At 41.2% G+C, this 14562-nt stretch overlaps 1 protein-coding gene across 1 annotated transcript in view; it reads right to left on the bottom strand.

Annotated features, from left to right (window-relative positions):
- ABCA13 (ATP binding cassette subfamily A member 13) overlaps positions 1-14562 on the bottom strand; it is a 2470580-nt gene that overhangs the window by 2149800 nt on the left and 306218 nt on the right. The window contains exons 11-12 of the mRNA XM_078686273.1: positions 10427-10533; positions 5101-5213 (exon numbers count right to left, since the gene is read on the bottom strand). Of these exons, the coding sequence (XP_078542399.1) occupies positions 5101-5213; positions 10427-10533 (220 nt within the window). The remainder of the gene's footprint in view (positions 1-5100; positions 5214-10426; positions 10534-14562) is intronic.

The raw sequence follows: 14562 nt of genomic DNA, 5'->3' as shown, positions 1-14562 counted from the left end.
GTCTGGCTTTCTTTTTCCATAATGCTTCTTCTACTCGCATGATACATTCGGCATCCCATGTACCCGATACGGGCCATCTATACTTTTCTTCTAACTGTTTGGTATACTCTACCCATAAATCTAGATACAATATGGCGCTTATGCCATGTTTCTGATACATAAAGTGACCTGGACTGTCCCTAGGCGGAACAGGAACTGCTGCTTCCAGCAGACCCTTTCTAGTTTTTAACTGACGTAACATGGAAAAGAGCGGCATTCTAAACTTGAATCGGAACACAATACAATACACGAAAAACAATAACAATTGGGAAAACAATTCAGGCATACCACGACATTGGAAATACATTAAACAATATCATAACATAACAGTTCGAACAGAATACTACCTGAAAATACTGAAAACAGAAACAGAACAGAATTCTCGAGAACGGAACAGACTAGAGTTACTGGATGCACTGCTGTAACAGTACGGAACATACCGGTCCCATAAAGGAACGCATCAAGACCCGTATCCACCTAGGTGAACACTTCGTTTGTGGGCTTGGGTACCACCAACCCACGGACCAGGAGTCAATTTAGACTGACCCTGTCTAGACACTACCCCAGCAATGGTACTCACCGGGCAGCACGGAACGGAAGGCCTCGAACGGGACTGGACTACGACGGACTTCGGACTTCGGACTTCAGTTACGGGTGGGCCTCCGGATACCTCGGACCTTGGACTCTCGGCTTGGGCTCTGGTCGGGACTCGCCGCGTTCCTCCACCGTCTCGTTCGGATGCTGGACCGCCTCCTCCGTCTCCTCCGTGGGCCTGAGGGATACTTGAAGCAGAAATATCTGCACTTGGCCAGTATGGTTCCGTCACGACTGCAGAGGGTCAGGGGGTCGGCGTGGCTTCACCGACGCGTGGGGAAAGGGCAAGTCCCTATTCGGGCGCCATTATGTGGTAAATAAATAAATAATACCCTATTTTTGACTAGACTTATAGCATAACAGATAGCTCAATAAATAAGAGTCAAGATTCGAGGTAGTAGGAGTTTCTGCAGGTTTATTACAGCATAAGGACAGGATCAGGACAACCTGCATAGGAACAGAATGACAGGGCCCAGCAGGACAACTGGGGCCCAGCAGGGGAAAAGAGGCCCAGCAGCTGCTGGGGCTAGGTCTGGGATGAGCGCGCTAACATTTAATAACAAAACATTGACTTATATACATAGTGCAAACACATAGCATTACATTGCAGTAGGCGTAACAGTAGGTGGAGTAGGAGGCGTGACGCGTAGCAGTCGCGAGAGATAAGAGAAATAAGAGGTGTAACTAGGAGTTTACTTAGACATGTGATGCAAAACGTAACAGAATATGTCATGAATGGGCGGAAACATCGGAGGGGGCTACCTAAGGAGCCGGGACCTCTAACCTAATGGTGCGCGAAAACTGACAATGACGTGTTACTAGGAGAAGCTGGGGGCTACGAACTCGGTGCTAGGAGCAGAGACTGGAGTCTGGAGGGTCGGAGCGACATGTACCTAAACCCTATCTGGTATCTAATGTTTAGGGAACATGTTGATATAATACTAGAAGTCATGAGGGGAGAGGCTAACCTGACTCTAAGACTGGACCATGCATTATTCTACATGTAGTGCGTGAAGAATATTAAATGACCATTAAATACAGTATTTCTCCAACGTGGAGACGAGAAGGCTAGACAAATGACGGAAACTATTGATGCAGTTCAGTAGCTTAGGAATGCAGAGGAGGAGGACTGAACTGATAACTGGAACTATAACATACTTTTGGCAGACTCAGAGGCAGAGCCGGGGTGCACCGGGCACTGCAAGGCAGGAAGTAAGTGAAGGGTCGAGGATACAGGTGGGGGCTGTATCGCTCCTCAGCGAGGCTTTCAGGAGACAGGAGCTGAATCTGTGGTCCGGGCCCTTTTTGAGGCCTGGAAACGGGGACTTTATAATTGAATAACGTGCACACTGAGAAACGTGGCAACATTACTTACATAGGCCTGATATTCGTAGTATTCACGAGGACTGGAAACTAACATACTAGAGGTGGACACAACTGTAATTGCGTCTTTAATCAGAAATGGGGAATAACATATGCATATTGATCATGCACACATAACATATGATGGATGAGGCGTAGGGACACAGAACATGGCAAAATTTACTTTTCCACAGGAGACCAAACAATAAACTAGGAGAGCTCTACCTACTATTTCTCCGTGACAGAACAACACGTTTGAGTGATGGACAGTGAAAGAAACATAACCCTGCAAAACTGATACTTCACTCCCACATTCAACTGAGTGAGGTAGCCTAGAAAGCAAGACGACTCTTCTCAAGATATTTCAGATTTGGAAATTTGAGGCCAACAGCACATATATAGCAACATTTTCCATAGGCATTGTTTTTCATTCACTTCTGAAGAGGGACTTAACAACATTCTAATATTTAAAGACTGCAGCGGTGCCAAAGATACACATTACTCCATAGCAGCAAATCTTGTATATGCCATGGAGAAAATTGTCTAACTTAAAATTCTCATTGAGCGGCAGGAATATACATTGGTGCCAGAGAAGAAGCAGCAGCTATACCATTTGCCCCACTGACAAAAATGTCAGTCAAAAATCCTCTGCCAAGGGAAATAAAGTACATTTTAAATACCAAAACATAACGCTCATCACTGTTCCTGAGCCATTTCATACGGCCATTAAAACAGGGATTCCTGCAAACATTTGTCATTCCAGCTGCATATTGTGACTACCAATGTGAGTTCAGATTTTCAGGTGGATGATGAGGGAATTCTCTCCCCCCAACCCAAAAAAAGTGTGAATGATACAACAACAGACTAATGGATAAAGAGGGCTGGATGAAAGTCCCCCTAAGTAGGTATTTTATATAAGCAATTTTAGTAAAACCAAAAGGGCATGGCTAATGCCAGACATAAAAAAGAAGACATTATAAATATGAACCAGCAAACTCTTTTTACCATGTATTCAATGTCCTCTCTTCCATTTATTCTTCTTCCTACTGCACACATTAAGAGTTGTGTATGTGGTAGTGGAGATGTAGGGACATCCACAATGGTATCTGCATACATACATTCTGCAATTACATAGCTGTCAATGACAGTCTGACCTACTTGTAAAGGACGCCTAGTCATTGTGAAAACATATCTCAGCATAGGATAAGTTTACCTTTTAGGTCTGTAATTTTTATTGCACTAGAGCAGTTTCATACAATGCACACTGTGAGTAGAATATTAGTGTGGATGTCATTCAAAATAAAATGTCTCGCTACCTCATCTGATTAGTATGTATTAAATGAGTACAACCACCTATTTGATGTCCATTTGTTTTAGGTCTGGCCTAGACACGACTTTAGTAGTCTCTTAAACCTTATAAAATAAAAATATCATAAATGAAAAGAATATATACAAATATGCATATAGGGTCAGCCCTCTTCATCTATTGGTCTGTTTAACTGCCATTCACACCAAAGAATAAAGCATGGGGCAGTGGGTCAGCCCACTGCAGCTGCTGCACTGAGTGTCAGCATTTTGCTTGATGACATGTGCACATCCAACTGGATAGAAGCGAATTGCAGTATCAGGGCTAGTGGGCAATACTCTAATTTGCCAAAAGACTTTTTTCTCCATTCTTAATTCCTTTTTTTCTTTTTTTAGTCATACTCGTGCGTTTAAACTATGCCTTTAGGTCGTAGTAATTCTAGGAAGATCCTGCATTTCCTTGCACCAATAAGAATCATATTTTGTTGTGATGTGCATACAAATGAAAAATTGTTTTATACCTGTCATAAGTACACCTAACTGTTTGGAAACGCGCATAATGTTCAAATAAAACTAACAGTAATTATTTTTAATTTACATTTTTTATTGCCAATATATAACCACCACTTTTAATCAGTGACATGTTTCCTCTTTTTGTTTTTATAGCATGTGCTTGCAATGACACAAAAAAGTAACGATTGTACCATCTTGTGAAGTCCTGACCTATTAGCTCGTCCAGTGCTTGTTAAAGATAAATCATCTTTAGATTTCATGGTAGGAGCTAGGATGGCTCAGTGAGCTGTATGTTTGCTATGATAAATGTGTTTTTCTGAAAATCATGAGTCCAATTCACACAAGGAATCAAACAACATTCACAGAACTTTCTAACCATGTCCTGCGGCATTTTTTGTGGTTTGTTTTTTCCACATGGCAATATTGCATTTGCCATAATATTCAGCAGAAGGGAAAGTATCACTAATGTGCAACTGCACTATTGTCTGTGTAGAACAAACATCTTTACACCCCCACCAAGTTTGGTTAGGTCTCGTTCCCTTTCCCTCGCTAACGGTGATTTACTTCAGCTAATTGTAGGATCAAATCTTCAAATACTGCCTGGGTGGAAATGGTCAGAGAAGTGCCTCGAAAAGCTCCTAAACTCAAAAAGATATGGGTGTTCCTACATTCATACAGCAAACCATGCGTTGATCCTCTCCATGCCCACGCCTTTTTTGGGAATAACTCCTGCATAATTATACACAGTTGTGGTGTGCCATTATGAAGGAGTACATGGATTGATGGCTGTTAGGGCTCTTTTTGTGACTGCTGGCCAACTGTAATCCAGCCATTTGCACTTTGTGAATCAGGCAGTAGGATTTCTAATCCAGGCACGGTGGGCTCACCCTTCCACCTTTGGTAGCCAAAAATTGGGTAATGGTAACATATGCTACTTCCAGAGCTTGGAAACAGCAGAAGTGTGGTATTAGTACGATGTCAAAAAAGTAAGGTAAAAAGAAAGGCATCACTACAGTGTTATCAACTGCTAACCCTATCAACCTCTGTGTTATTAGCTAGACATTATTAAACTAAGTTGACTTCATTTGCTAAACAAACATGAAAGATGATAGTACAGTACAGTATTTATCAATTCCCATTGCACATGATGTTGTTGATAATATTAGTTTACAGTAGAAGCACTTAAAAATAGAATATCGCTAAAAACAGCATTGTTGCTTTATGATAAACACTCTATAAACAGCAGCCTGTTACAGTTACGATCTACAGAACGTAAACCTCACAAACCTGAGCGTGCAGCAAATTGATCCCTTCAATGACAGACAGGAGGAAACGCCTTGCTGACTTGCCTTGGCAGCTGCTAAATATGCAATGACTCTTTCTTGTGAAAACTGGGTTTTCTGTAATAAAGGAATAAAACGTACTTGAAAATGTACAAATTCCCCTATTAAAAATCACTTAAAATAAGTCATCATGCAGTGAAATTAATGAGTAATCTGATAAATATATGTACACATATGCTTATCAGTTATAGTTAAACACAACTTTACAAAGGCCTTACCTGTTAAACAAGTGCACCTTTCTGGTAACCAATAGATATTGTAAAAAAGTTAACATTTACAGCGGCCATATCCCTTTTTAAGTTATTTTCTTGTCAACAGAGAGCCACTGATGTCTCTAATTCATTTTCACTGTGGTGTGGGGTTCCTCAAGGATCATCTCTTAGTTCCACACTATTTAACATATATCTGACACCATTGGCTATCCAGATTCGATCTTGTGTTTTTTCGGTAATTTCTGATGCCAACAGCACACAAATTGTAATTTCAATCTCATGTGAAGTCGAACAGGTAACTAAACGATTCAACACATGCATCGTACAGATTGTTAGCTGGATGAAAAATAACTGCCTTAAATTAAATTCTGACAAGACCGAGGTTCTTCTCTTTGGAAATATTACGTTGTTCTGGAATTCTACCTGGTAGCCTCAAGATCGAAGCCCAATTCCCTCTCCTGTAAAAAAAAGCCAAGAACCTGGGCATCTTTTTTGATGGAAAGCTAACTTTTTCTAACAATCAATCAGATCACATCCTCATGCTTTTTTCTACTAAGAACACTAAGAAAGATATTTCCCTTTATTCCACAGGAGCTTCAAAAGACGGTCATTACTGCTTTAGTTATATCTAGGGTCGATTGCTTCGATGCTCTCTATGTTGGTATACAATAATGCATGTTGAATAAATTCCGGATCCTTCAGAATGCAGTAGCTCACTTTCTTATGAGAATTCCCAAATTTAAGTTAATCTCTCAAATTATTCATGACCTACACTTACTTCTAGTTCAAAAGAGGGTCCGTTTTAAAGCTATCTGTTTAGTCTACAAAGCCCTTTACAATTACGGGTTAACTATGTCTAGAGAAAAATCCACGGGTATACCCCCAAACACATGTATCGGTCCTCGTCAGCCAAAAATGTTACAATTCCTAAAATTAACAAAAACCTGTGGGGTGTCAGAAGCATCACATTCTCCACCTGCAAGCTCTGGAATTCACTGCCCTATCCGCTTAAAGCTAAGCATAACTTAAAACATATCAGAAAACAGTTTAAACTTGGCTTTTCTCATGCCCTCTATCTTTTTAGGCCATTCAGCTAGTTTGATAACAGATACTAGTACCAAGACACCTTTGGGCATATGAGAGCTCTATACATTTCTTTTACTTACTTACCTTTTACTTACATTTATAATTGTATTGTTTTCTGATTTTTTTTAGACTTTCAGGCAATTAAAAGATAAAAAATGGTAATATATCTTAAATATATATTATTTGTATTGACTTGTGTTTTGTATTTTCTGTGAATCATGTTGCAGGTCAAATTCGAAAAAAATGATTTATAGTCAACTGAGTAGATGATAATTGCTATGTTTTTTTTACTAAACATTTCCTTAAACGGCTCTTAGCAAAGCACACACTTGGGTGCATACTTGAGAGAACTTTTTTTACTCACATCAATACAAGAACCTATGCACTCTGAGAGGTATAAATGCTGTAAAATGTACTCTGGCTCACTTGATATTTTTGTCATTACACTTTGAAATGATCACTTGTTTGACACTGTGACTCATGCTCTGCGGCTCTGTATTGCTAGGCGCGTTAGCCTTCAGGATCTTGGTTTTAGCCCTGTAGATGTTGAGGCCAAGTTGTGCTGATATGGAAGACACCTTGTTAGTCTTCTCTTGCATCTGCAGATAGAGATGGGCATGGGAGAGTGTCTGCAAAGTTCAGGTAGTCGAGCTGCTTCCAAGGTGTCCACTGGATTCAATTGCTCCTTGCTGTGGATGTCTTCATGATCCGGTCTATGGCCAGCAGGAAGAGAAAAGGCAAGAGCAAACAACCCTGGCGGAGTCTGGTCTTTGTATTGAAGAGTAACTCTGTTTCCAGATGACAGTCAATGACTTGACTCCAGTATGATCCACACAAGTTTTTCGGATCTGCTGAAAAAGTTTCCAATAGGGCAATTATTCTATCTAGTAGATAGTAAGTATTGTAAGAGGCCTAGCGCTTTCAAACAGAATCGTAGTAGCATGTCAATTTCAACACAACATATAAAAGACTGTGTGCAGCAGGTATTATCCCATGTATATGTTTTATTTTATTTTACTTTACTCATTTGTAAGGCGCACAAATCGTCCCCAAGGAGATCTCTCGGCGCCCAGAGAAGGAGGCAAATGGAGGAGAGAGGACTGTTCACTCTTTAGAATAGCCAGGTCTTGAGCAACTTTTTAAATTGTGCAAAGTTTGGGTAGGCACAGAGAGGTTCGGGGAGCTATTGCCAATATTTGGGAGCCAGATAAGAAAATGCCCTACCACGGAGCAGGCTGCGATTGCTGGATCTAAGTTGTCAGGTAGGTCGGTAGCATGCGATTTTGTTCGTCAGATAGGCCGGGCCCAGCCCGTACAGAGACTTATAGATCATGCAGAGTAGTTTGAAGATGGTGCGCTTCCTTACGGGAAGCCAGTGTAAAAGGCACAAAAAAGAGAGAGAAGGAGTGTGTGCTGGTTTGTTAAGGACCAGACAGGCTGCGGTATTCTGCACCACCTGCAGCTTAGATAGCAGTTCTTCCCTGATTCCTACCAACAAGGTATTGCCGTAATCGAGGCGGCTGATAAGGAGCGACTGGATAAGGGTCCTTCTAGCGTTCAATGGAATCCAGGGAAAGATATTTCTGAGTAATCGCATGGTTCCATAGCAGGTACCTGCAAGGGTTTTTACCTGCTCTTCCATTGAAAGTTTATTATCTATTTTGACCCCTAAAGTCTTGGCCCAGCCCCTGGGGGCAAGGTCTTGTCCTAATTCTGTCAGCCACCAATCGGCACCCCACAGTTCCTCTGCCGTGCCGAACAACAGAATCTCCGTTTTAGAGGAGTTAAGTTGCAAAAAGTTCTTCCTCATCCAGCTGGCTATATTCATCATACACGCAATAAACTTAGCCCTAGTGGCTGCAGGGTTTTTCTCAATGTGCTTGTTTAGCTTCAAAAGTAGGGCTATCTGTAAAGTTTTCACCCCAACATGAAGGCTGCAGGTAGTGTGACCTTGAGCATTTTCATACCTTGGGTATTTTTAATAAGATGTGTCTCTTTGGATAAGTTTGACATAGATTGAACACTTTTCTTAGTAGATACTTTTTAATACTTTGTGGTGTATTTCTCGTGAGATTTTCACTGTCTGCAAACAGTGTGGTACAGAGTAAATATTCTCCATAGTGTAAGCACTGTTTACAGTACCCTCTTTTACTTTGTTAACCTTTTGTACATGTCTTAAAGACTCATGCAGCCTCCCGAGAATAAAGGAAATAATGGCATTATTTGAGAAACACAATTTTAATGAGCAGTTGCAGTGTAATAGGGCTTTAGAAGTGTATAAATGTTCAAATAACACCTAACATTAATATGTAGGATGAGAATGTGTGCTACTAAGAATAATGCTCAGATTACTTACCAGTACTCTTATTACTCTGATCCTTCCTCACCCCAATATTTACCCCATGAGTAAATGTGCCAATTCACCTTTAACTTTCCGCCACTTTCAAAGCTGTTTCGTTTGTTTCTTTCACTGAGGTAGACAATCTATCCATAAATCACTTTTCTCTCCAGACTTCGGGTTCTTTTTTTGTGCCCTTTGGTTTCCCTAGAGGGCTGATAAAGGTTGACTGGGACAACCTTCATTGTTTCTTAGTGCTGGGTCCCCTTAACTCAAGGATCTACAAGGTAAGTGTTTTTCTTCTTTAAATCAACCAAATGTATTATGTTCTTGCAAGACTTTGTAGTTTGCTGCTTAGGACACCACATACACTGTAATTGCATATTCACTCTTTGAGTAGGCATTGGGACGAGGAAGGAAATGTGGAGGTAATTTGTTGTCAGATTTTTCTCTTTGTCCCTTAAAATCCCATGATATCCTTAGGTGAGATTTTATACATTCATTGCATGGTTGGAGGTGAGCACATGAAGTTCCCTGGAAAGACTCTTTGTGAATGAAGTCAGTAACAATCACAGAAAGCTTGTCTGCACTTTTAGTTCATGGGCTTTGCTACTGAGTCATTCTTGAGAGATGCTGTGCTGAATTATTCATTTGAGATGGGCTCACAGTTTTATTTTTGTCATAGCCAACACCATACAGGAGGCCTGACAACAACAAAATTGTCTCATTGATGCATTGTGTGGTTATGTGTTGCCCTGTCAATTCCTGTATACCTCCCTTTGTGTCAAATGCTAATAAAGACATGTTTAAAAAAATGTCCGTTACTGAAAATGCTCTCTAGAATGAGAAAAGGACAGTATCAACTGCCTAAACCAGTGCAATTATTAATTATTTCTTCGTGTAAGAATCAAGTGACACCACTTTTCCCCAGTGGCGAAAACTGAGAGCTGAATTCAACCTAGGGCAAGCCACAATTCGGACATAAGAGCTAGATCTGATCTGTGCAGCAGATCTTCCTGCCTGTAACCCAGAAAGCCAAAGGGTGTAATTCCAACTCAACTGCAGAGACTTTAAGCGAAGATTTTAAGCTCAGAGAGCAGCATTCTTATCCTGCATTTCTCCCAGTCAGATTGCAAGCAGCAAACGTCAGTATCTAAGATGTTTCAGGAGAATAACATGTATACCCCAAAAGTGACAACTCTGAAGTCCATACGTATCTGAGATGTGGAAAGGAGAACATTCTGGGATGGCAATGATTATGCTTAGTCCAGTATCACGTTTAATCAGACCCACCACCACCTTATTCAACAAAGCTCACTGTCACTTAAAGACACATGGACTATAAATGTAACAGTTCAATTGTCCCAGTATTGTACTGCAACACGTAATCGGACTCCATATGAGTATTATAGCCAATCATAATTGTGTACTGTGCTTAGTATTGCAATATTTCTTGAAAGCTGCAAAAAAAACTTTTAAGTGGTGCAAACAATTTGCATAAGTTCTAATGCCACTGTTAAGGAGGCCCTTTTCCACACTTGAGTAATGCCTGATATCAGGGAAATGACAGAGGTGTTCACTCGATCTTAAAACAGGATTACGTTTATTGAAGACTAATGGGGCTGTCAACCAACCTGCAAGCACTGTCACAATATTCAGAAGAGTGGTCTGGGTCTTCTGCAGCAGTTCGACATGAGTGGGATCCACATTCGACTCAAGATACTGGCACACCTCGAAGAAGCTAAGAGAGACAGCAATATTACTAATATTATTTAGGTACCTTGCAGGAGTCCAAGGCACATTCAAAGGACATTAAGTAAGTAAAATATCATAACAAGGCTAACATGGAATGTAATTAACCAAATTGAATAGGATAGGAGACTATTTCTGACAACATGAACAATTATGACTACTCCAAAGGAAAATACTACTAAATCATGCTCTTCACAAACATCCATTTAGCTATTTCCGGTTTAAAGGATTTCAGATGAATGCAATGTGTGAAGTTAATAAACTAAACATTCAGTACAGGAATTTTGTAACTTCCCTGTAAAGACGTAACATCATATTCGGCTACTAGCCACTCATACAATGTTTTCACTCTTTCTTTGTATGCTACTAAGAATAATGCTTGGATTACTTACCAGTAATCTTCATTACTCCGATTCTTAGTTCCTCATCCCAATATATACTCCATGAGTACATGTGCTCATTCACCTTTAACTTTCTACCATTTTCCAAGCTGTTTCTTTTGTTTCCATTACTGAGGTAGAGAAACTACCCATAAATCACTTCTCTTCTCTCCACACTTGGGCTACTGTTTCTTGTGCCCTTTGGTTTCCCTAGAGGGCTGATCAAGGTTCGGCTGGTGCTACTTTCATTGTTTCGTAGGGTGCTGGGGCCCCTTTACTCAAAGACTTACAGGGTGTTTTGTTTTTACACAGCTAAATGTAATATGTTCTTTCTACACTTTGTAGTTTGCTGCTTAGGGCGCCCCACACTTGGTAATTGCTTATTCATCCATGGAGTAGCCATTGGGACGAGGAAGGAAATTAGGAGGTAAATTGTATTCAGATTTTTCTCTTTGTCTTGTATAATTCCGTCATGTACTTGGGCAAAATGTTATACATTCAGTCTCACAGTGTTCTACCCGAAGTCTTGCTGCAGTTCCTTTTAAGGCTGTTTAAAATCTATTCTTTTCCTAAGGAAAGATGTTGTAAAGCTATCCCTTGTGGGATTTTTTTCCGACTGTATGACAGACGCCAAAGCATGGACACACCACCACACTTTGGGCAGAAGCAGGCCTGAGACTGAAGGAAAATTCTCAAATCCACGTGTGACTGCATGAAACTAGGGCCGGACTGGGAACGAAAACCGGCCCTGGCAAATTGCTCGGCCAGCCACTCCCACCACCCCGATGGGGGTGGGGAGGGGTGGGGGGGGTGAGGCGGGGTGACCGAGCTCTGCGCCAGGGCCGCTTCTTGGCTGGTTTTGTTACAGGGCCGATTTTGCAGCTATGCTGCAAAAACGGCCCTGTAACAAAATCGGCCCCCAGGGGCCCCAAACCGGCCCCCACCCTTGCAGCGCACTGGGGGATTGCCCGGTGCCCGCAACGGCCAGTCCGGGCCTGCATGCAACATTCCTTCATGCACAAAATGCACTTTAAGTGCAAGCCAAAGAAACTGTGCAAGGCTGAGCAACAAACCACTGCGATGTGATGAGCTAGAGAGACCAAAAAAGGATTCAGTGAAATCCCAGACTGCTATGGTGAGTGGCTAAGGTAGAAACAATTTGGGCCTGAGTCACAAAGGTAAACTTACACATTTTTGTAAGTTTACTACTTTTTGGTATTCAGAAACTAGGTGCCCAAATTTACAACTCCACACTCCCTGTACTGATATGCACTGTGACCGCACTCAGAGCTGGTCTGGGGAGGGGGCTCTCACCTCAGGGGGGAGGGGCGTTGTGTTTAGCAATACCTTATGATTTAAAAACACCTTCAGCGGAGTTGCTTGTGTGTCCAGTGTCAGGCAGCATTAAAAATGTCAAGATAACCCTTGTGATTAATTTTAGCACTAGAGAAAGAGAGGTCAAAGTTTTGTCTAGAGACAGTTTTGACTCGCAATCAAGTAGGGCAGGGGGTTAATATGCCTGCTGAAAAGACCGAGTGCAGGTCAAAGCTCTGTATTTTATGTGGATAGCTGAGTGGATTACTGCTTTTGTCACAGAGATCCTTTTGCCACCGCAGTACATAAGATACATCCATTATGTAGAATAGTGACTTTTCCGAACTGTCATAAATAGCTGCATGCAAACTGCATAAAATAGTTTAGGACGTTCTGTTTTCCTATTAGTAAAACCAGCCTTTACCAGCGCTTTAAAACAAATGAAATGTGTGTGAGAGAGGGGTTATGGAGAGATATGGGGCACTTTTGCCAATTGGTCGCAATGGAATCCGAGGAGGTTGTCGTGGGGGGGGGGCACCACAAATGATTGTCTCACCGGGAATCAACAGCTCTAAAGCCGGCCCTAGTGCAGAGTTCTTCACACCCAGAGACTCGCTATCTGGGCAGAGAACACTGCACACAGATGTAGAGGGTGTAGGGAGTCTTAAATGTCTGCACAAAATTTCTGAATACTGAAAAGTAGTAAACTTACACACAATTGTACATTTGTCTTTCTGAATACAGGCCCTAGGCCCTCAGTTTCAGTAGGATTGAAATATCTGATCCCTGCATAAACAGTGTGTCCAGTAGCAGGATGTATGAGATATGTGGACTCTGTCACAATAGGCAATTACCAAGAGGGGTAAAGTTGGTTTCACTGGATACATTTTAACCGGTCAAACCTGCTAGAACTTGAGAAGTGAAAATGCCTAGTATTTATGGGGATATCAGGATTTTAGTAAGAGGAGCACCAAAATCAGGATGTAGCGTCCCATGTTTGAGGGCAAACTTATTTTTAAAGTTTAAAAAAAGATATTTATTCAACTGAAGATAACATAAAGTAGAATAATACAAAGCAATTAATCAAGAGATGTAGAAAATGAAAAAGAAAAGAAAAAAGTATACAATGCATAAAAACAGAAAATTACGGTCTGATTACTTATCAGCTTTACATGCTGGAGGGGGTGTAAGAGGATATTTTATATAAACAAATCTTAAAATCTTAAAAGGGTAGTCAGGGGGTTGTAACACTTCCTGAAGATGAGGAGGAGGGCAAGAGATGTGATAGCGGAATAATCAAGAAATTGAGTAACAGGTGTCCAGGTGTCCAAAGGGCCTTTCATTTTAAAACCAGAGATAAAGGATGCATATATGCAGTGTCTAATCGATGGTTGTGACAAACTGCATACCACCATGCCTTTAAAGAAAATTGTGTAAAATCCTACAAGTCTACTATATGCCACTCCCTGGAGATTAGGCATAGTCCACCAAGTGCAACTTGCAGTTTAGAGCATCCAGGTTATTTATCCATTCTTGGATCTATGGTAATTGGCCATGGTTGGAAAAAACAAGAATTTCCATTTTCTTTGGTTGAGTTTTAGGTGGTGGTACGATAGCCAGTTTTGACTTTTTATGAACGTGGCTTTAAGCCTGTGTATGTCATTCAAAGAGGATATGTTCAGGTAAAGCTGGGTGTTGTCCGCATAAAGGTAGTAGGCAATGTTTTCTTGTCTAATATCATGGTGAGGAGCACCATGTTAATGTTGAAGAGTGTTGGTGAGAGAACTGAACCTTGAGGGATACCTTGGGTGAGGGCCAAAATATTGGGCATTGCATAGTTTATTTTTTATTAGTAGGGAAAGGTTATGCAGAAATGAGGTGACCACTGTAAAACTGTGCCATCTGCTCTGATTCATTGCTAAATGGAATCCTGGAGTAGCTTATGGTCGACCATGTTGAAGGCCGATAGGTCTAGGAGGATGAGCAGACTGCTACTTTTGTTAGAGTCTCTGACATGCCCCTCCTCTCTAAGAAACTTCACTCCACTTTGACACACCACGGTACTCCACTGCATGACATACCACTCCAGTCTGCGACATGCCACTTTACTGTACACCACTCTACTCTGTTCCCCTCCACTTTACCCTATACTACTCTACAACATTCTTCTCCAATCTATGCCACTCTACAACGCTGTACTCCACTGTACGACACTAAACACAACTCTGTCTAAGCAACTCCATGCCACTTATCTTCATTGTACTGTATGGCACACTACTTAACTCTACTATTCCACTCTACATCACTCTACTCTATGGCACTAT

The sequence above is a fragment of the Lissotriton helveticus genome, chromosome 4_1, assembly GCF_964261635.1.
Source record: "Lissotriton helveticus chromosome 4_1, aLisHel1.1, whole genome shotgun sequence".
Classification (NCBI taxonomy): Eukaryota; Metazoa; Chordata; class Amphibia; order Caudata; family Salamandridae; genus Lissotriton; species Lissotriton helveticus.
Note: the sequence above shows the minus strand (reverse complement) of the source record. Positions and strands in the feature narration are given on the sequence as shown.